The sequence below is a fragment of the Blennius ocellaris genome (assembly GCF_963422515.1).
Source record: "Blennius ocellaris genome assembly, chromosome: 7".
Lineage (NCBI taxonomy): Eukaryota > Metazoa > Chordata > Actinopteri > Blenniiformes > Blenniidae > Blennius > Blennius ocellaris.
In genome coordinates this window covers 27,731,913-27,753,007 of record NC_137656.1, presented here as the reverse complement: position 1 = coordinate 27,753,007, position 21,095 = coordinate 27,731,913, and the positions used below count along the sequence as shown (strand labels likewise).

Sequence of the window (21,095 nt, the reverse complement as noted above, 5' to 3'; positions counted from 1 at the left end):
AGAACTTGTCTATAAGTACATGTGTCCACGAATGAATTTCACTATGGGGTTGCATTTTCTTTTTTTTTTTTTGTAAAAACAAGTTTTAAACATGGCTTCCGTGGAGGAATAATGGATGGGAGGGAAAGAGAGAGGGAGGGAGAGAAGGAGTGAATTACAGCTAAAATACACGAACACGGAGGGTTTTATCTCTGTTCATTAAGTATTTGATTGTGATTCTGAGGAGAGGAGGTTTTCTTCTGAGGAGGATGAAGTTCAGCCGCGGAGGGCAGAGGTACGTGATGTTGCCATATATTGTCAGCAGGAAGCTAGTTTACCCGGAAAAATCCACAAATTAGTGTGTGAAAAAAAGTAGTGGCTTATTGTCTGGAAATTACAGAAAGTTGCGGTACGCTGAGGTGTGAGATTTTAAAGTGGCGGTGCTGCGTACATACCGGCCCACGGCCTCCACCTCTAGACTTTGCCGACTCGGCTGTTCTACAGATCCAGTACAGTGTGAAGACCCGGACTGGTCAGGGATCCGGGGCTCAGCCAGTCTCTGCTGGTTCCTCATCCTGGCTGTGAGCCGGTCCAGCTTGTTGTCCAGGGAATGGATGTTAACCAGCAGGTTGCTGGTGGTTGCTGGTGGTTGCTGGTGGTTGCTGGTGGTTGCTGGTGGTTGCTGGTGGTTGCTGTGCTCATTGCCTCAACCTGTTCCCGTTGCCGGCTCCTCTCCACCAAGGTCTGTTTGTTGTTGTTGTCGGGCCCACAAGACCTCGCTAGGTCAGGACACATCAGAGATAGAAGATGTGGGATACACTGATAAACCAATGCTCACCTGCTTCTCTGTCGTATTTCATTCCACCAGAACAACTACAATACTTTTAACTTGTTTGGTAAACTTTTTTGTTGTTTATTTTTGACATTTTGATTCAAATGAAACTATGCATTCGAAAGTTTCGACTTTTTCATATTTTGTCTGAAACTTTTCAAACTTATTTTTGAAATCTAAGTCTTTGTTTTCAACAAACGGTCCCTTTTTTCTCCACAGCTGTTATCTTCTTGTACAGTCATGTGTTCATTTGATGTGCTGGTCCTTCCCGGCAGTGTACTGCTGGGTCATGTTGACGCTTCTTGAGAGCCGGTAGGAGCTCATTCATCTCCGCTTCGCCCTCCCTGCAGGTGCACAGTAACAACATGTTCTCCCGCGGCGTCAAGATCTTCTCCTCTGTCACCTGTTGGTTTAAGCCCCGCCTCGTCTCTGGGTGGGAGACGGAGCCTGTGGCCTTTAAGACTGTGCTGGACGACAGAAACCCAAGCGCCCGCTACGTGACGGTGCCGCTGAACCGCCGTGCTGCCAAGTCCCTGCGATGCCACTTCTTCTTCGCAGACGTGTGGATGATGTTCAGCGAGATCTCCTTTCAGTCAGGTAACTAACCTTCTCAGCTACTGAAGTCTGACTTCAACACTTCTTTATTTAAGGTGGCTTTTATATGGAACATATATATATATATATATATATATATATATATATATATATATATATATATATAGATATATATATAGATATAGATATAGATATATATATATAGATATGTATAGTGCTGTCAATCAATTTAAAAAAAATTACTAATGCACAATTTTCTGTAATTGATTGCGATTAATCTCATTGATTTTCTCCTGAAGATTGAGACTTGTAATGATATTTATTGAAGGAAAACCACTGAATTAATGTCGACTCAACACACAGAGCCTATATTAAAATCAAAAGACTATTTTAGTAATGTCCTTTTAGCTTTGCATGAAACTTGTTTCTCTCCAAGATCAGCAAAATAATAAAAACATGAATTAATTAATTAATAAACATCTAACATCAGTCTGGGTTTAGTTAGAGTGCAGGTCCACCACTTTTAGGATTTCTAGAAACAAACACACACGCACGCGCACACACACACACACACACACACACACACACACACACACACACACACACACACAGTATAGAGGAGAGGCAGGGAAAGAGAGAATGAGTATAAATTAATATTTTACCAGTATTCCCTCCAGTAGTATGGACGCTCCTGGTCAGCCAACATGGCAACCTGCTGTTTTACTGCAGAATTGCTACTGCGGTCGTTAAATTAAGCTTTTCAAAGTAAAGCTAATGACTTTTACTTCCTCAATCAGCCGTCAGGAAACCTTTATAGTGAAACTTTCTGCTTTAATATTATTCCACTAGGTATTTTGCTCCTCTGTAGTCACGGTGCTGCATCAAGAGACGCTGTATATGAGGCTGCTCTGGTAAGGGACTAAAGAAAACAAATCCGGAAGTAAACAAAACTACACTAATTACATAAAATGTTATTAACGAATTAAACGTTTGAAATCAATTAATTAAATTAACGTGTTATTTTTGACAGCACATTATATATTGTATATTTGCCTGCGTTTGTATTTTTTGCACTTGAATTTGAGTGCATTTGTAGTTTTTAGATGTACAATTGCATTGATCAGATATTGTAAAACATCTGGGATACCTACAGGCCGATACAAAGTGTTTTACAATAAACTCTGTTAAAGATGAATGTTAGAAACTGGGATCCATTTGTTTTTGTGCATCAGAGGACACCATCCTTCCAACTCTGATGACCCTTTCAGTGACGGCGTCTCCAGCCAGTGAAGGCAGCACCGTCACCCCGACACCGCAGACAGGTTTGTCTTCATTCTGACATCAAGGCACCAGTGGATCACTTGCTAGAATTGGCCTTATTCTAATCTCAAAGAAGCTTTACCACGGCTTCAGGGTCCAAACAAATCGGATTTAGCATGACTTAAAAATGTCTGTTTGGATTATAAAGGCTGGATGCTCACCCTTGTGGTTGGACTTGCTAGTATCATGTACCTTGATAGAGCTGTAACCCAACCTGCCACTGAGTGATACCGTGGCAACCAACACATCTAGTCACTACCAAGCGATCAGCCCTGTGCGGTGACTTATCGCATGTGGTTGTCACAGAAAGAATGGTGAGGTCCGCTTCAGGTTGTGGACGTGAATTTTCTCCACGTGATGAGATTAATTGGTGGCACGGTGGCACCCTGGCCTCACAGGAAGAAGATCCTGGCTTCAAATTTGGCCTGGGGCTTTCCTGTGTGGCGTTTGCATGTTCTCCCCATGTGTGTGTGTGTGTGTGTGTGTGTGTGTGTGTGTGTGTGTGTGTGTGTGTGTGTGTGTGTGTGTGTGTGTGTGTGTGTGTGTGTGTGTGTGCTAGGGCGGGGAAATATGGCCTCAAATCAATATCAGGACATATTGATCAGTTCACCTCGATAAGGATAAATGGACGATAGCGACTCCTCTGCGCCCCCTGCACAAAAAATAGTTTGTCCACTAGATGTAGCAGTTATATTAACAGTATGACTCCCCTGGACCTATTTGTTGCCACTTTAAAGGACTGTAGGACTTCCTTCGATGGCTTCTACAGCCTTTCACTTCAGCCACCCAGCAGCCACTATCATTTCTGAACCTTCACCATCGCCTCTTCTCTCCATTTTTGTTACAGACTGTATGGGTGGAGTCACGTCTCTCACGCAGTACAGCATCTTAAAGGGACATGCTACCTGCACACACTCAAAACCAACCTTTCCCTTCTTATTTTTTAAACACTGAGTATACCGACATGGGCAAAATGACCTTGGTCATTTTCTGTAGATTCGGTATTGGTAAATTTTCGGTTTATTGCCCAGGCCTAGTTTCCTCCAGGTACTCCAGTTTCCTCCCACCTTCCAAAAACACAACAACCATGCACTGGGGGTCCCTGAGCAAGACCCTGGGCTCTTCCTGAGTGCTGCTCCATGTGGCTGCTACCAATGGGTCAGGGGATTAATACAGCACTATAAATACATTATCTCTATGTCTGACACACAAGAGACAGGCAGAAAGGATCAGGAAGTATTCTGTGGGTTTGAATAGTGCAAGACACTTTACCAGACCGAATCACTAAAACAGTTTGGATCAACATCCAGTCGGACAGAGTAGGTTTTGTCATCGTAGAGAGAGAAGCTTGGTCCTCCAGGAGAGAGCTGCAAAGGTGCAGCTCCTTTGCATTGAAAGGAACCAGTTAAGGTGGTTTGGGCATCTGATTGGCACTGTTGGTTTATGAAGAGCATCCAGCTGGTTTCAGGGACTGAAGGTGACCTGGGACCCACTGGAGGTAGATTGTGATTGTTCTCCTCTGGGTGCCACAGAGGGAGAAGAAGGTAGTTCCAAGGTACAGGGCTCTATGGGCCTCCTTACTCTTCTAATTGCCATCTCACAAGCCCCTCTGTTCATTTCTAAGGAAAGACGATTTTCATACGTCATGATACAGTCATGACGTATGAATTCTGACCCAAGAATGTGATTGACCATCACACCTAGTGGGGGGACCTTTTGCCACAGCAGAACCTCCCCGCTTTCTGCTGAAAAGACTCTTCCCCCCATGCACTCAGCCAGTCACTGATTGGTTGAAGCTCTCAGGATTTCACACCTTCGAATCCACAAACTTGCAACAAAAGCCTGCAACACCAGTCTTGGATAGAGTCTGGCAGTGAGTCTTCTCCTGTGAACACTGTGGGAAGAGCTGATCATGAATGTAAAGAAAGACCATGGAATAAGAAGCTGTGTCCAAACCTTTTACTGGTGGTGAAGATACCGAGAGTGGGAAAAAGGTAGTTTGTAAACTCTTGGAAGCAAACAATACCAACTGTATTTTTATTGTGTAAAGTCCACCATAAATATATAGATAGATTGTTCCATAGATAGATAGATTCCATAGATTGTTGATCCCAGAGACAACGAATTTGAGGCCCGGATTTTAATCCATAGATGTAAACAAATTGTTAGTTGTAAACATTTGGAGTTTAAAGACCTTTAGTCCCACTGAACCACAATGTTTCCTGCAGCAGCTAGTCCATCAGCCAGTGAACAGCCTGACGACGGAAACGCCCCCATCCTCATCGGCTGTCTCGTGACCATCATCCTTCTGCTGGTCATCGTCATCTTCCTCATCCTTTTCTGCCAGTATGTGTGCAAGGTGCTGGAGAAGGTGAGTACACAGACCACCACCACCTTGGCCTAGGTCTGCTTATTAAAGTGCTTTTATCATCATAAGGTCCAAGACTGTTCGTCTTGCTTTGTTAGACTGATTCATAGGTTTTTGCCATGAGCGTGGTGAGTCAGTCGCTCTTTGCAGTTTGATGTTAGTGAAGGGGATTTCTTCAGACCAAGTGTTGAATTCATTAACTCTATCACAAATACTGAACTGAAGACTTCGAAATCATTAAGTCTATTACATTATTATATCATGTATATTACAATACACATCTGAAATTCACTGTATGATTTGATATATTTCTCTGACCAGGACCTACTGGGTCCCTGAGGTCCTCTGGCTCAGGCCTGTTAAGGGTTCCTAGTGTCAGGACCAGGACCTGCTGGGTCCCTGAGGTCCTCTGGCTCCGGCCTGTTAAGGGTTCCTAATGTCAGGACCAGGACCTGGTCCCTGAGGTCCTCTGGCTCCGGCCTGTTAAGGGTTCCTAATGTCAGGACCAGGACCTGGTCCCTGAGGTCCTCTGGCTCCAGCCTGTTAAGGGTTCCTAATGTCAGGACCAGGACCTGGTCCCTGAGGTCCTCTGGCTCCGGCCTGTTAAGGGTTCCTAATGTCAGGACCAGGACCTGGTCCCTGAGGTCCTCTGGCTCCGGCCTGTTAAGGGTTCCTAGTGTCAGGACCAGGACCTGCTGGGTCCCTGAGGTCCTCTGGCTCAGGCCTGTTAAGGGTTCCTAGTGTCAGGACCAGGACCTGCTGGGTCCCTGAGGTCCTCTGGCTCCGGCCTGTTAAGGGTTCCTAATGTCAGGACCAGGACCTGGTCCCTGAGGTCCTCTGGCTCCGGCCTGTTAAGGGTTCCTAATGTCAGGACCAGGACCTGGTCCCTGAGGTCCTCTGGCTCCGGCCTGTTAAGGGTTCCTAATGTCAGGACCAGGACCTGGTCCCTGAGGTCCTCTGGCTCCAGCCTGTTAAGGGTTCCTAGTGTCAGGACCAGGACCTGGTCCCTGAGGTCCTCTGGCTCCGGCCTGTTTAGAGCAGCGTCACAGAGCAATGTTTGTTCCGGACCAAAGTTCTCTTCAGGGACTTTCTTGGAAAGTCTGCTTCATTTGGGCTTCTTTGGATGTTCTCCTGGAATCTTTTCCAGAAGAGACGTGGGTCTCGGTTCTCATATCTGCGGACTTTCCAGCAGGCGGGGATGGAGGACGTGACGTAGAGCACAATGTGATATTAAAAATAAAACCTAAACTAACAGGGAACTCTGAACCGTGGCTCACTGGTCGCGGTGAATTGCAAATTCAATAAACTAGGTATATGAAGACCGCGGCCGCTATTTTCTTCCTTATTCCTGATCCGCATTCTTGTCAGTGACCTGGAAAACATGCGCTCTGATCGGATAGCGTCATGTAGTTCCTCGGGATTCCCTCGAATTATGTAGTCAGGGGAAACTCCTCATTGTACGCTATTTTGAATTTTTCGCTTCCATCAACATTCAGATCATCACCGGAACGTATTAAAAACTCACTCAAATTCAAGACATAGAAACATCTTAAATGGATGAATTATTAAATTACTTAAATTATTTTTGATTAGTTTTACTTTCTAATCCCGAAGTTTCATAACTTTTTATAGTTCAGAAATAAAAGTTGACTGAGCAGGAAGAGAAAGAGGAGGAGGAGGAGAATGAGAAGGAAGAGTAAGAGGGACAGGATTTGATATGTTATTGGCCGGCTTAAGAACCGCTAAACCGGCTGGAAGCTAACTAGTTAGCAACGTTAGCCTGTCGTCTTGTAAACACTGCCAACTCCGCGCTGCGGCACTATAATGACAGCATGTAGCACTGGACACACTCTGATTTAGACTGTAGTCTGTAATAAAGTCAGCTCTATATGGAATATTGTGTTTCCACACTGAAGAATCCTCCAGATCGTTGCTCTTTGCTCTCCTCAGTGAAGAGGAGCTCCGTACTGAGACACAGAAGGCAAACGGGCTCTAGAAACACCTCAAAGTCGTTTTCAAACTATCAACAGAAGCAATGCATCGTTTACTCGTTGGTGTACATGATCATAGCACATTTGACGCAAAATAACCTTCCTTATATGATATTTTAGATGCAAGTCTTCCCAGTAGTTCTCCGTAGAAATGAATGCGATTTCGCTGGAACAGGAAGTGCGTTTCAAACAGAAGTGTGGGACAGAAGTAAAAGTGGGCGGGGCAGAATAAGGTGGATATGTCCTGCATGTTCGATCGGAATGTAACTTACTGTGGGTCGGCCTCCGTAAACGTAATTCCCTACGTTTTCAGTCCTACACATCACTTCCTGTAGGTCGCTTATGTGAACGACACTTCCCGTGCGTCATTTTGCGTCATTTCCGGTCATGCTTACGCCTTGCACGATGTCAAGATGGCAGCGACCTGTAAATGAGCATGGCAGTGCCCGCAACACCGCCATCTGGGATTTCCCCACTGACATCTCTTGTCCAGCTTCCATCAGAGGGGAGCAATGAAGTTACTTGCTGGCCCCCCAGCAGAGGAGAGGAGCTGTGATGCATTTAGAGGACATAGGAGATTTGAGCTCCACAAAATATAACCAGTCGTCTTCTGGATAAAGTTGCTAAAGTCACTAATTGGTTCCGCGCACAGATTCCAGAATCACTTTTTAATTATTTAAAAAGAAAGAAAAATCACTGCACACCACTGATAGTATGTAGTAGTAGGGTGTGGTCGTAGGTAGTATGTAGTAGTGTGGTCGTAGGTAGTATGTAGTAGTGTGGTAGTAGGTAGTATGGAGTAGTATGGTTGTAGGGTGTGGTAGTAGGTCATATGTAGTAGTATGGTCGTAGGGTGTGGTAGTAGGTCATATGTAGTAGTATGGTCGTAGGGTGTGGCAGTAGGTAGTATGTAGTAGTATGGTTGTAGGGTGTGGCAGTAGGTAGTATGTAGTAGTATGGTTGTAGGGTGTGGCAGTAGGTAGTATGTAGTAGTATGGTTGTAGGGTGTGGTAGTAGGTCATATGTAGTAGTATGGTCGTAGGGTGTGGTAGTAGGTCATATGTAGTAGTATGGTCGTAGGGTGTGACAGTAGGTAGTATGTAGTAGTATGGTCATAGGGTGTGGCAGTAGGTAGTATGTAGTAGTATGGTTGTAGGGTGTGGTAGTAGGTCATATGTAGTAGTATGGTCATAGGGTGTGGTAGTAGGTCATATGTAGTAGTATGGTCATAGGGTGTGGCAGTAGGTAGTATGTAGTAGTATGGTTGTAGGGTGTGGTAGTAGGTCATATGTAGTAGTATGGTCGTAGGGTGTGGTAGTAGGTCATATGTAGTAGTATGGTCGTAGGGTGTGGTAGTAGGTCATATGTAGTAGTATGGTCGTAGGGTGTGGTAGTAGGTAGTATGTAGTAGTATGGTTGTAGGGTGTGGTAGTAGGTCATATGTAGTAGTATGGTTGTCGGGTGTGGTAGTAGGTAGTATGTAGTAGTATGGTCATAGGGTGTGGCAGTAGGTAGTATGTAGTAGTATGGTCATAGGGTGTGGCAGTAGGTAGTATGTAGTAGTATGGTCATAGGGTGTGGCAGTAGGTAGTATGTAGTAGTATGGTTGTAGGGTGTGGCAGTAGGTAGTATGTAGTAGTATGGTTGTAGGGTGTGGCAGTAGGTAGTATGTAGTAGTATGGTCATAGGGTGTGGCAGTAGATAGTATGTAGTAGTATGGTCATAGGGTGTGGCAGTAGGTAGTATGTAGTAGTATGGTCATAGGGTGTGGCAGTAGGTAGTATGTAGTAGTATGGTCATAGGGTGTGGCAGTAGGTAGTATGTAGTAGTATGGTCATAGGGTGTGGCAGTAGGTAGTATGTAGTAGTATGGTTGTAGGGTGTGGCAGTAGGTAGTATGTAGTAGTATGGTTGTCGGGTGTGGCAGTAGGTAGTATGTAGTAGTATGGTCGTAGGGTGTGGCAGTAGGTAGTATGTAGTAGTATGGTTGTCGGGTGTGGCAGTAGGTAGTATGTAGTAGTATGGTTGTAGGGTGTGGCAGTAGGTAGTATGTAGTAGTATGGTCGTAGGGTGTGGCAGTAGGTAGTATGTAGTAGTATGGTTGTCGGGTGTGGCAGTAGGTAGTATGTAGTAGTATGGTCGTAGGGTGTGGCAGTAGGTAGTATGTAGTAGTATGGTTGTCGGGTGTGGCAGTAGGTAGTATGTAGTAGTATGGTTGTAGGGTGTGGCAGTAGGTAGTATGTAGTAGTATGGTTGTCGGGTGTGGCAGTAGGTAGTATGTAGTAGTATGGTCGTAGGGTGTGGCAGTAGGTAGTATGTAGTAGTATGGTTGTCGGGTGTGGCAGTAGGTAGTATGTAGTAGTATGGTTGTAGGGTGTGGCAGTAGGTAGTATGTAGTAGTATGGTTGTCGGGTGTGGCAGTAGGTAGTATGTAGTAGTATGGTTGTAGGGTGTGGCAGTAGGTAGTATGTAGTAGTATGGTTGTAGGGTGTGGCAGTAGGTAGTATGTAGTAGTATGGTTGTAGGGTGTGGCAGTAGGTAGTATGTAGTAGTATGGTTGTAGGGTGTGGCAGTAGGTAGTATGTAGTAGTATGGTTGTCGGGTGTGGCAGTAGGTAGTATGTAGTAGTATGGTTGTCGGGTGTGGCAGTAGGTAGTATGTAGTAGTATGGTCATAGGGTGTGGCAGTAGGTAGTATGTAGTAGTATGGTTGTCGGGTGTGGCAGTAGGTAGTATGTAGTAGTATGGTTGTCGGGTGTGGCAGTAGGTAGTATGTAGTAGTATGGTTGTCGGGTGTGGCAGTAGGTAGTATGTAGTAGTATGGTTGTCGGGTGTGGCAGTAGGTAGTATGTAGTAGTATGGTCATAGGGTGTGGCAGTAGGTAGTATGTAGTAGTATGGTTGTCGGGTGTGGCAGTAGGTAGTATGTAGTAGTATGGTTGTCGGGTGTGGCAGTAGGTAGTATGTAGTAGTATGGTTGTCGGGTGTGGCAGTAGGTAGTATGTAGTAGTATGGTTGTCGGGTGTGGCAGTAGGTAGTATGTAGTAGTATGGTCATAGGGTGTGGCAGTAGGTAGTATGTAGTAGTATGGTTGTCGGGTGTGGCAGCTCCAATCTTAAAAGCATCAAATTTATTTCAGACCAAGAACAAAGTTAAAATATATATTAATATTCCTGCAGGTTGAATAGTATAAAGAGAGACACCTTCCCTGAACGTTTCATTGAGATATCTTGATTATTAAAGAAACTACAAGTGTTTTTATGTACAAAGTTTTTGGTCACAGATTTGTGTACTAATTACTAAACTTCTAATTGCCAAAAAACTGCTTATTTGTTAAGATATCCGAATGGTTTTGATGTCGTTTTATTTGTTTTGTCCTGCTCTTTCCACTGGTACCAGTTCATTCTACTTGTTGATTTTTCTCCACATGACTACTTCAAGCCTATAAAGTCTATTAACATCAGCACATCCTCCGGCCGCTGGACAACCAGTTGTAGTGGCCTCTCCACTGTTGGTGTCAAGGAGAAGAAGTCTACTTCTTCTACTCCAATTCAGTACTGCTGTTGACATGTGTTTACCGCCCCCTGCAGTTTGGGAGTGGGAGCTGCTTGGAGTGTTCTGTCCAGAGCATGTCATGTCATGCTGATTCCACTCGTCTCTCCAGCATATGGTGTCTCTTTACGGTGATGATGGTGTTTGATGACCGGGTTTCCTCGCCTTGTTCATTGGTGCCCGGCCATCGTTAGAAGTGTTTGTATGTTTTGGTGTAGGTGGGGACTCCTGTGTTTCTGTTTTTAATGTCTTTTAAAGCATGTAAAGACATTGTGCTACACAAGATGTGAAAAGTGCTCAACAAATAAAGTTGGATTTGATATTTGGTTGTATTTGACATTAATCATGCAATTGTTCACACTGTTCCCTATTTATTTATTATTTATATATGTGGGTGTGTATGTGTATATGCTATCTGTTACTTGCGACATTGCACTTCTGGTTAGATGCTAAACTGCATTTTGTTACATTTGCAATGACAATAAAGTTGAATCTAATCTAATCTAATCTAATCTATATTTAAGTACTGAGTAGTTAAATATTGGTAATGATGACCAGTTAATCTGGGCAATTAATAGGTTTCTTTTTTTGTCCTTTTCCAGGGACCACGTCGGATCCTTGACGAGGACGTGACGGTTCGGTTGTCGTCTTGCAGCAACACCATCATCCTGCAGACGCCCCCCGTGCCTCCTCGCTCTGGACACACACCGTCAGGTAGACACATTGACAGAAACAGAGCTAGTATTGCTCTGATCATCTCAAACCGTTACAACAGATATCTGAATTAGTGCTGCTTTTACATTTTGGGAACTTTATATTCTTTATATAACTGCTGATTTTTCCTAACAGCATGTGTGGCCTGATTAGTAAAAGGGATTATTACAGTGGTTTGTCTTTGCCATTTTTTATTTTCCTGCTTGTGTTTTTGGATTGTTCAGCTTTTTTTTTAAGTTGGGAAGAACTTTGGAAAGAAATCCTAAAACAGAGAAGGAGAATGTGGACATGGCGGTGGCTCGGCGAGAGCGAGCAGTTCGCCTTGTTTTCAGGTCACAGCTCCAATCTGATGGGAAGGCGAGTTGCTGTGAGCTACGATCCACAGAATCACTGCAGGTCATCAAAGGGAAGGGTCAGCTAGGAGGAGGGAGGTCACAGTGGTGCCACCTGGGAAATCTGTGCATGAAGGAGTAGAGGCGCACCACACACATCAAAGCGCTACCTGTTAGCATGGGAGTTTTCACCGGTTATTGTTCTAACTCTATATCATCTTCCTTCAGCCCGCAAACTCCTTCACACCAGTGTTCCAGCTACAGACACCCCACCCTCACTCCCTCATCCTCATTTGTATATATGCATACACATATATATATATATATATATATATAATTACATTGTCTATACTCTTGTGTGCAAGTATCTTGACTTTAAATATTTGTGCAATGTTGAACTGCTGTGATGTAAAAACTTTTCCCCCGATAATACCTCCATAGAACGAGCAACTATTCATTGAAACTTTCAAGAAATTTCACCACAACAAGCACCTAAAAATAACACTGCAACATTAATTACAATTTATTTTAAAAAGCTCTAACGGAAATCGGGGCTTTGGGGCTGAAACAAGAAGTAGAAAGTCCAGTGAAGTCCTGGGGGAGGGTAAACATGTCTCACCCATGTGATTCAGAAGCACCAGAACATCTTGCCGTGAGCTCCTGCAGGATGGTTTGGGTTTGGTTAAGAGGACTTATTGATTCATGCCGTCTGTCTTTAGGTCCCGCCAACACTGACCCCCACTATGAGAGGGTTTTCCTGCTGGATCCACAATATCAGAACCCGGCTGTGTTGAGGAACAAGCTCCCAGAGCTGTCGCAGAGTGCTGAGGCCTCTGGTAAGAACACTTCACGCCTCTGGAGTTCTGATGATCTGTCAAATGAAATGCCTCTTAGAGACTTTATTGTTGTTCATGCAGCTTCTGATTGATCCACTATATGACAGTTGATTGGCAATATGTTGCTTGTAAAACTGTTAACAGGATGATGATGGATGCTTTTTACACATTTGCATTTACATTTTCTTTGACTTCTGAGGCACCACCTGTTTAACAGGGAATTACAGCCAATTCGTTTTTATCAGTCTCATGAAATACACTCATTTCATAATTTGGAATTTGAAGTTAATAACAATTTCCAAAGTGAATAGTGAAGCATCAAGAATTTAGGAGTTTTTGATACAGAAGAACTGTGATAAATGTTGTGTTCAGGGTCCTGCTTTCATATTACCCTGATATTTTTCATTGTGTGATATTATAACTGTGTGGTGATGCAGGACTACCTGCACTGCAGCGCACGCTCTCTCTCTCTCTTTCTCTGGCTCTCTCTCTCTCTCTCTCTCTCTCTCTCTCTCTGTCTCTCTCTCTCTCTCTCTCTCTTTCTCTGGCTCTCTCTCTCTCTCTCTCTCTCTGTCTCTCTCTCTCTCTCTCTCTTTCTCTGGCTCTCTCTCTCTCTCTCTCTCTCTCTGTCTCTCTCTCTGTCTCTCTCTCTCTGTCTCTGTCTCTCTCTCTCTACTCTTGCAACTCTTAATGGGTTGCAGACACTGGACTCTCTCTCTCTAAAACTGAGTGACGCAGTGACAAACAACTTGGCATCATTAGCGAACTGATGGACTTCTGGTGGAATCCTAGACTCTGATGCAGGAGGTCAGGGTTCGACCTCCGGCTGAAACACTCTGTATTTTTATGTTTTGGTCAGCGGTTTCCCAGTTATTGGATCAAAGAGTTGCGGGACCCCCCCCCCCGCCACCACCACCACCACCCCCAGGCCCAAAGGAGATTTCCCTAAGTGCATTAATAAAAAAGTATGACTATTTCAGTTTCATAAGGAGTTTAGGAAGTATTTACACTTTGATATACTTTCTGTATAGAATAGAGAATCCCGACATTGAACCAGGGTTTGAACCCTGCCCCCTACATGAACCAGGGTTTGAACCCTGCCCCCTACATGAACCAGGGTTTGAACCCTGAATGGACCATTTCTAGAATGAGTTTATGTGAATGCGACTTGCTTTGTAAAACTTCTGGAGGATGGTGTCCAGTTACTGGGAGATGTTGCCTTACCCCTTGCCTGACCCTGACCCTAGCCCTGGTTCTGCAGGATGAGGAGAAGAAGTTGATGATTCAGGAGAGTCTTTCCTTGCAGCCTCCTGGTTGTTCCTTTTGTCCAGACTGAGGAGCTGGTCATTCAGGTCTGTGATGGTTTTCCTGGTTGATGGGAGGTCATATTCTGGGTCTTGGTACCTGGACCAGGGGAAGATCTGACCCTCGTGGTCGGGTCAGCAGAGGAGTAGGGGAGTGGAAGTCTTTGGTCGCAGGCCTCTGGTGTTAGCTGTTAGCAGGCTGGGCTACAGCTGAGCTGCAGCTCCTTCTTTCCCAGTGCTTCCAGGGCAAGAAGACCGTTTCTCTCCCAAGGCTTCAGATGAAGGGGGAATTCAAAAGTGTCGAACCCTGGGAGCCTCAACCAATTGGTGACTGGCTGAGAGCATTGGGGGAAGTCAGAGTCCTTTGAGCAGAAAGGGGTTGGGTGGGGGGGGGGGATTTCCATGGAACTGCAGTGTCTGCATGGCCCCCTGCTGGATTTGAAGGTCAGGCAGACTCCTGAGATTCAGACGTCATATGTCATGACTGTATCATGACAAATAAAAATGGTCTTTCCTTAGAAATGAACCAACTTTCTCTGGTTTTGTGAGATCCCAACATCAGTGTGCAAACTGACTGAAATCAGTCAATTTGCAAACCATGCATTGCCCCTGGTGATGTAGCTAGGAAGGTAGGGTCCACGCCCAGATCAAACCAGTGCCACACCCCATTGTATACGACAGGCTTTAAGACCCAGTGACGTCCCGGTGGTTTTCAAGGTGCAGATTGTGGCGCTTGGAGATTCTGGATGCTGTGGCTCTGGGTCCTGCTCTTCCTCCGTCTCCACACAGACAGTCCTTGCCCACTGCCTCAGAGCCTTGCTCAACTTGCTTCCCCCTTATGCAGCTCACTTTGGCCTGGTGGAGCCACACGCCTCTCAGGTTCTCACAGGTTTTGCCACAAAAACAGGTTGCTCTCATCCTCGGTGGTCCATTCAGAGAGGTCTGTCCATCTGGGGTGTGCACATCAGAGGGACAGAAAATGAAAAACAGCTGCATCTGTTTAAGACACAAACCAAAAAGAGAAAGAGGATTGCTACTTGCAAGTACATAACACACAGGCGTCAGTGTCCCATTCCTAAGTGTTTGTTTATTCATCTCAATCTTGACCACAATAAGACATGTTGCGTTTTTGACAAAGACAAAGCCCTCTCACTGTGCAACAGAAGAAACAAACATTTTGGATGTGGAACAGCCACAGTCGTAGTGTTGCTGCTTCATATCATCCATGTTAGCATGTTTACACCCAGATGGTTGTTCTGAAAGAAAACTCACTGAATCATAAGAAACTGCTTCATTCTGCCCTCTGCTGTTCCTTTGAGCGTCTGTAACAGAATGCAGTATCGTTAATCATATCACACACTTGTTTGTTTTCCTCTTCGTTCTCCTTTCTACTGTGTCTTTGTGGTCTCCAATGCATGCTGCCGAACTGATGAGTGTTTCTCTCCTTTGGCTTTCAGCCTCTCTTCATGTCTGCTCTTCCTCCAGCTCTGCTCCTCAGCAACCCTCTCTATGACCTCCTCCTGTTAACCTCCTGTCACATCAAGTCAGGCTGGCTGCGTGGTAAGACTGCCAAGGTGCTGTGTGACATTTTTAGATTACCAGAACTCAGCATGAAAAGACAGAGGTGCATATTAAAAGAATACATTTAAAGATCAACTACATCTCTTATGGAGGGCTGATTGTGCCAAAATTAAATAATTAAATACACCATTAAATAATGAATTCAATGTGTCAATAATTTGTTGAAATTGGATATATAGATGAATTAAAATATATAATTAATTTTATGTAAAAACATATATAGTTGATTATATTATGGTCCGGTGTTGTGCTCCTTCATGAATACATTTTTTCCTGTCCAACTCAGCCATCAAACTCAGTGGGCGGGGCTAACGCTGATTGAGTCAAACCATCGCTTTGGTTCGAAGAGTTTCTGAACATGACAATCCTTTCTGCATGAACTTTAGGTCTTTTCCTGAGAGGAGCTCCCACAACAACGGCCTGTGACCAAGATTCAAACGTCACCAAGTGAACCACTAGAGTTTGAAAACACGGCAGTTATGTTCACAGACGCTGCATCCATCTTAGTCCGGTCGCCGCGCCGCTCAGTGTGATGGTTTGACAGGAGCGATGAAGTGTCAACAACTTCAATCAATCAGAACTCACCGAATACTAAACTGATCTCTACCTGCTTTTCTTTCCTGCAAACGTCATACATGTAGTTCTGATACTGGACACAAAAATAAAGTCAGCCTTTAACTCTGTCATGTTCCTCAAACCTGTCATTGAACCACTAAGAGTGGCTGACTGATATATTTAAAGGTAAAAATCTTCTTTCACATTTAAGATTAAAAAGGTAACTTTTAGTACTTATATGACCCACCAGGCCTGAGTTCTCCAGATAAACCCCGGAAGCCACTTTAGTTGTTTTAACTTTAAGCTGTTATAGTCAGTTTAGCTGTTTTAGCTAAATACATGTGTTTATTTAAAATTCACCTACAAAGACACGTTGACACATGTGACTCTCAAGACACAAGTTGCAAATCCTCATTCCAGTATATCAGATAGATTGATATACTGATTGATGTATGGTGCAGTTGATATGAAGGTCAATCCATCTCCTCGTGTTCCTCAAATAATCCCACAATTCTATCTTATTGGTGATGACTGGAATTATTTGGGTTTTGTTTTTTGTAAATGACTGCTCTCATATAATTATGTGGGTGAAATGGTGGTTCTATTTCATCCTTCCAGTACGCCAGAGGCGGCAATTTAAGCACTGGATGTTCCGTCTCGCGCAGGTCGAGTAGCAATACCAACCAAGTCACCCGTGACCCCTGGATGACACAGAGAGTCTCTCTCTACCGGTGTCATCAGGTGATCTGTTGCTTCTGTCTTCTGGTGATTACAGATGCGATATCAGGTCGGTGTTTTGCGATTCATAGCTTGTCACTTGTAGCTTCGTAACCGTAAGTTTAGCGCCTCGAGTATTCTCATCCGCGAGAAGGTGCGACTTGCTGTTTCCCTTTTGAAGTGTGGCTGGGATACCACAGTCCGCAGTAGGTGGACCAGTTCATCAGGGGGCTGCCGGAAGTGGTGAGTACTGTACAGGTATTATCATCGGCGGAGATCACCTTCTGATTGGGTGCTAACTTAGCCTGGGCAGCTACGTGGCCACACCGCTGTCTCTCCACTGTGTTAAGAAGCTATGGCTACTCTGCTGTGTTGCTTGGGTTTCTGTTGGCACCGTTGTGGTTACCTTGACCACTGGATTCGCTGGTGTGTGAGTGTGTAGGGTGACACAGGCCTCCGGCACGCCGCGGCGGGCCAGGGGTTTGGTGCAGCTTATATGCTGAGCGGGTGTGCTATAGCTTTAAAAAAACAACAACTGCGTTTGCCTCTGGGCTTCTCTCTCTCTCTCTCTCTCTCTCTCTCTCTCTCTCTCTCTCTCTCTCTCTCTCTCTCTCTCTCTCTCTCTCTCTCTCTCTCTCTCTCTCTCTCACACACACTCACTCTCACGCTCACGCTCACGCTCACACTCACACTCACACTCTCACTCTCACTCTCACTCTCACTCTCACTCTCACACTCACACTCACACTCACACTCACACTCACACTCACACTCACTCTCACTCTCACTCTCACTCTCACTCTCACACTCCCACTCACACTCACACTCACACTCACACTCACACTCACACTCACACACAGAGCAGTGTGTATGCTGTGGTTTTGTCAGAGGTGGCTCCAGTCAGATTCACTGGGCATATAGTTGATCACTCCTGGTCGGTGCACTCGCTGCCCTGAGTCAAGCCCTGAGTCATCCATCGAAGCCTCTGTGGCTGCAATTTATTGAAAAAAAAAAACAGCGTGTGCAGTTTGCACATGCATGACATGCGCAGCACTGACACCTTTCAGTCCACCCACAACCGTACCCGACACAGGCGGACCCGGACGTAACTGGGAGGAGGAGGGTGGTTGGAGGACTGAATCAGAATCGTCTTTATTGTCATTGTAACAAGTACAACAAAATTGCATAGAAAGTCGGGTGAAAGAAGGACAACAAGAGGTGAGGAGAGTAGGGAAAAAAAGATGGATTGGGAAACAAAGGCACATTTAAGCGTTAACGCAGACAGATTACAACATATTCTGGAGACAGCACTTAGAACATGGCAAGGGTAGTTTTACAGCCCGCCACTAGGAGGTGTCTCAGTGCACAGCCATATCTTCCCCCACAAATTTTTTTTTTTTTAGTTTTCGAGCCGAGTTTTTAAACTTCTCCAAGATGGTTCCAATTTCGCGCAAACGTTCAAGAGTCGTGACTTGCGTACTCTTGAGTTTGTTTATCACATGAGCCTGAGCTTTCAAAGCTCGACACAGTCCCTCAGTGACGATAGGCCGCCTTCCCAATGCAGCTGCCCACGTCTTCTCAACTTTGCGATAGATCAGAAAGCCGCCAGCCCCAATCAGCAGCATGCCTGCTATCATGAATCCCAATATGTAGAGGTCCTCCACATCCTCCATGGAAAGAATGGCCAAACACAGGGACCTCCAGGAACCTCAGGAATCCAGCATGTATCTGGCCGCTAATGTCCCATTGGGACATCTGGGCTCTCCTTTGCCCAATCGTCATGTCGAAAAAATTTGGTCGATCAAATTGAGATACGTCTTTGTGCTGCTGGCGTCATGCGTGCACCTTGGCTTGCCTCGGGGTGGGGTGGGGTGGCGTTCATTTAACGTGTTTAATTCATAGCAAAGGAAGAAAAAGTATCTCCAACACGAAATGACGAAATGAAACGAAATTGCAAATGACCCGCTCTTTGCAAATGACCCAATGAAGTAGGCGAAGTGATGATGTCACTGCGCTCGACCAATCAGAGCATTTGCCGGACACATAGCCAAAGTCCCTTCAGTTCCTTGACTGGACAAATATACACTTCGTTCTTAATATAATACTTTTTTAGATCATTGTTAATATAATAATTATTAATAATGTTATTAATATAGTTAGTATTTATTAATTATTAATAATAATCATTTGCAGAAGGATGGACTGCATGTGTGTATCTCCTGCATGGCCCCCTTTCAGGCAGAGGACGATCACGGTGTCTTGGCATTGTCCACCTCAAAGAGGGGGCATCTGATAATCCGTGCATCAACTGCAGTTGTATGCCTTGTGCACTGCGACTCTCCAGGTTGGCTGAGGCAGAGAGCATGATAGACCTGCCTTCTTCAGGTGGAGCTGCTGGCGGTCCTAAGCGCGCTGCTGTGGTCCTCAGCGTGCCACCAGGTGATCCTCCGCAGAAGGCGAGGAAGGTCAACGCTCTGGCTAACAAGGTCGATGCTCTCACCACCGAGTTTGCGCAGATTAAGGCCATCTTGCTTGGCCTGCAGAAAGAACCCATGGTGCCAGAATTCGTGGATAACCCCATCTCGGACTCGAGGGTTCTCTCCCATTACACAAGCAATGGCAGGGCTCTGGCAGCCATGCATGATGGTGGCAGCTATGGCTTGGAACAGCTCGCTCCAGTTGAGCCTGTCATTGCAGCACTGATAGTTTCACCAGATGAGGCGGTGAGACCAGGGGCATGCTGCCCTCAGCCTCAGTGCAGATTGACAGACGATTTGTTGACCCACAATTATAACATTGCCGCCCATATGGGACGTCTGGGCAATTCGCTGTCACACCAGGTAATGGCTCTGTCACGTACCTTGCAGGACTCCAGGGCAGAACCAGTGGCCCAGTCCCTCAGCAATGTCTGACTGCAGACATTCACATTTATGACCAGAGAGTTGGGCAGGCTGATGTGAAAGATAACTTTAACACATCTCCCGAAATGTCTGTCACAGTCCACTCTATCCGAGTCATGCCGCAGAACACTACGTCTTCTCCCGGTTGTGCCGGTCCAGACATTTGGCCCAGCAGCATTGCGGGCCTTGGACCGTAGTGTGCAGGTTGACCAGGTGAGGCAGCTGTTTGCCAGTCTGCGCCAGGAACCCGCTGCCCCTCGTAGGCAGGCACATTTGGCAGCAGTAGGGGAATGTCCCCCACGGCTGACCGTTTTCCCTTTCTGTGCAGTTCAGGGGCCTGCATGTCAGGGTGCCAGGTAATCGGCAACGCTGTACAGCAGTGCGTCCATATGCTCAGGGGCCGTGGGGTTCTTCCTGAGCCTCCGGGCAATGCATGTTCCTGGTCTCAGAAAAACTTCTGCGGATCTCCTCTCCTGTCAGAAGCCTCCGTCCAGGGAGTGGAGACTTCATCCAGGGGTGGTGACTATGATATGGGCCATGTTTGGCAGTGCAGCAGTGGACCTCTTTGCCTCAGAAGAGCGGGAGGTTATGGTACAGCAAAGCGCACCCAGGACCAACTCTGTTGTGTGGTCCCACAACAGAAAGTATAATAAAAATGTACGCGGAGTTGTGAAAGAGTCGGGGACATCCAGCAAAGATCACGGAAGTGGCCGGCAGCCGTCAGTTGTTCTCTTTGACTCAGGTTAAACTTTCTCATTGTGAACAGCAGCGTCCAGCTCCTGTTGAAGCTCCGCCTCCTGTTCCTGAGAGGAGCGACATAACATCACGGTCTTTTAACGACCTTGTTAAAAGACCGGGTGTTGTGTCGCGTGCCGATGATTCAATAAATCCAGTTAACAAATCAACCAGTGAGCACAAAGTGGCGCATGTAAACAACAACGGAGGGTTTATGGCTGATGAAATAATTAAATATTGCGGGCAAGTCGAGAGTGACGATCGTCACGACCAATCAGCAGACAGTTGCATCATCACTCCTCCTCACAGACCCATTCTACCGTGCTGGGTACATCGGCGGATGAATAGCCGAAAGTTGTACCCAGCGGTCACGGATTCTTTCTGTACCATCCACAACTTTGGAGTTGGACCGCGTGAAAACCTGTCCCGCGACGCTCCACGGCAAAAAGTGTGGTGGAACTGCGCCTAGAGGCAATGACCTCTCTGGTTCTCTCTGATGGAAGAGACCAGCCCCCTAGGGCAGGATGCCTTGGAGCATACCTGGCCAGACAGCCTACTTTATGCATTCCCTCCACTCCCCCTCATACCAGCAACGCTTCACAGGGTCCAGCAGGGTGGTCACTGCCTGCTTCTGGTGCCTCATGCTGGCCAGGAAGGCCATGGGTCCTGCTGTTGCTCAAACTCCTGCAGGGAACACCGTGGTGTCTTCCAGAGAGGAGGGACCTCCTGTCTCAGGTTATCAGATGAATATGGCACCCGAGTCCGGGTCACCTGAAGGTGTTCTTGTGGTATAGTTATGGACCCAATTGTTGCGTCCTGTGATTGGC

General features: G+C 45.8%; 1 protein-coding gene across 4 annotated transcripts in view; it reads left to right on the top strand.

Annotated features, from left to right (window-relative positions):
- Window positions 1–21,095, top strand: part of ddr2l (discoidin domain receptor family, member 2, like) — a 104,871-nt gene that overhangs the window by 72,374 nt on the left and 11,402 nt on the right. For 2 of the 4 annotated variants that reach the window (XM_080499062.1, XM_080499060.1), the window contains exons 9-14: window positions 1,162–1,408; window positions 2,599–2,688; window positions 4,915–5,057; window positions 11,197–11,308; window positions 12,360–12,476; window positions 15,266–15,340. In XM_080499062.1, the coding sequence (XP_080355188.1) occupies window positions 1,162–1,408; window positions 2,599–2,688; window positions 4,915–5,057; window positions 11,197–11,308; window positions 12,360–12,476; window positions 15,266–15,340 (784 nt within the window). The remainder of the gene's footprint in view (window positions 1–1,161; window positions 1,409–2,598; window positions 2,689–4,914; window positions 5,058–11,196; window positions 11,309–12,359; window positions 12,477–15,265; window positions 15,341–21,095) is intronic. The other 2 variants (XM_080499061.1, XM_080499063.1) reach the window with 2 other exon arrangements.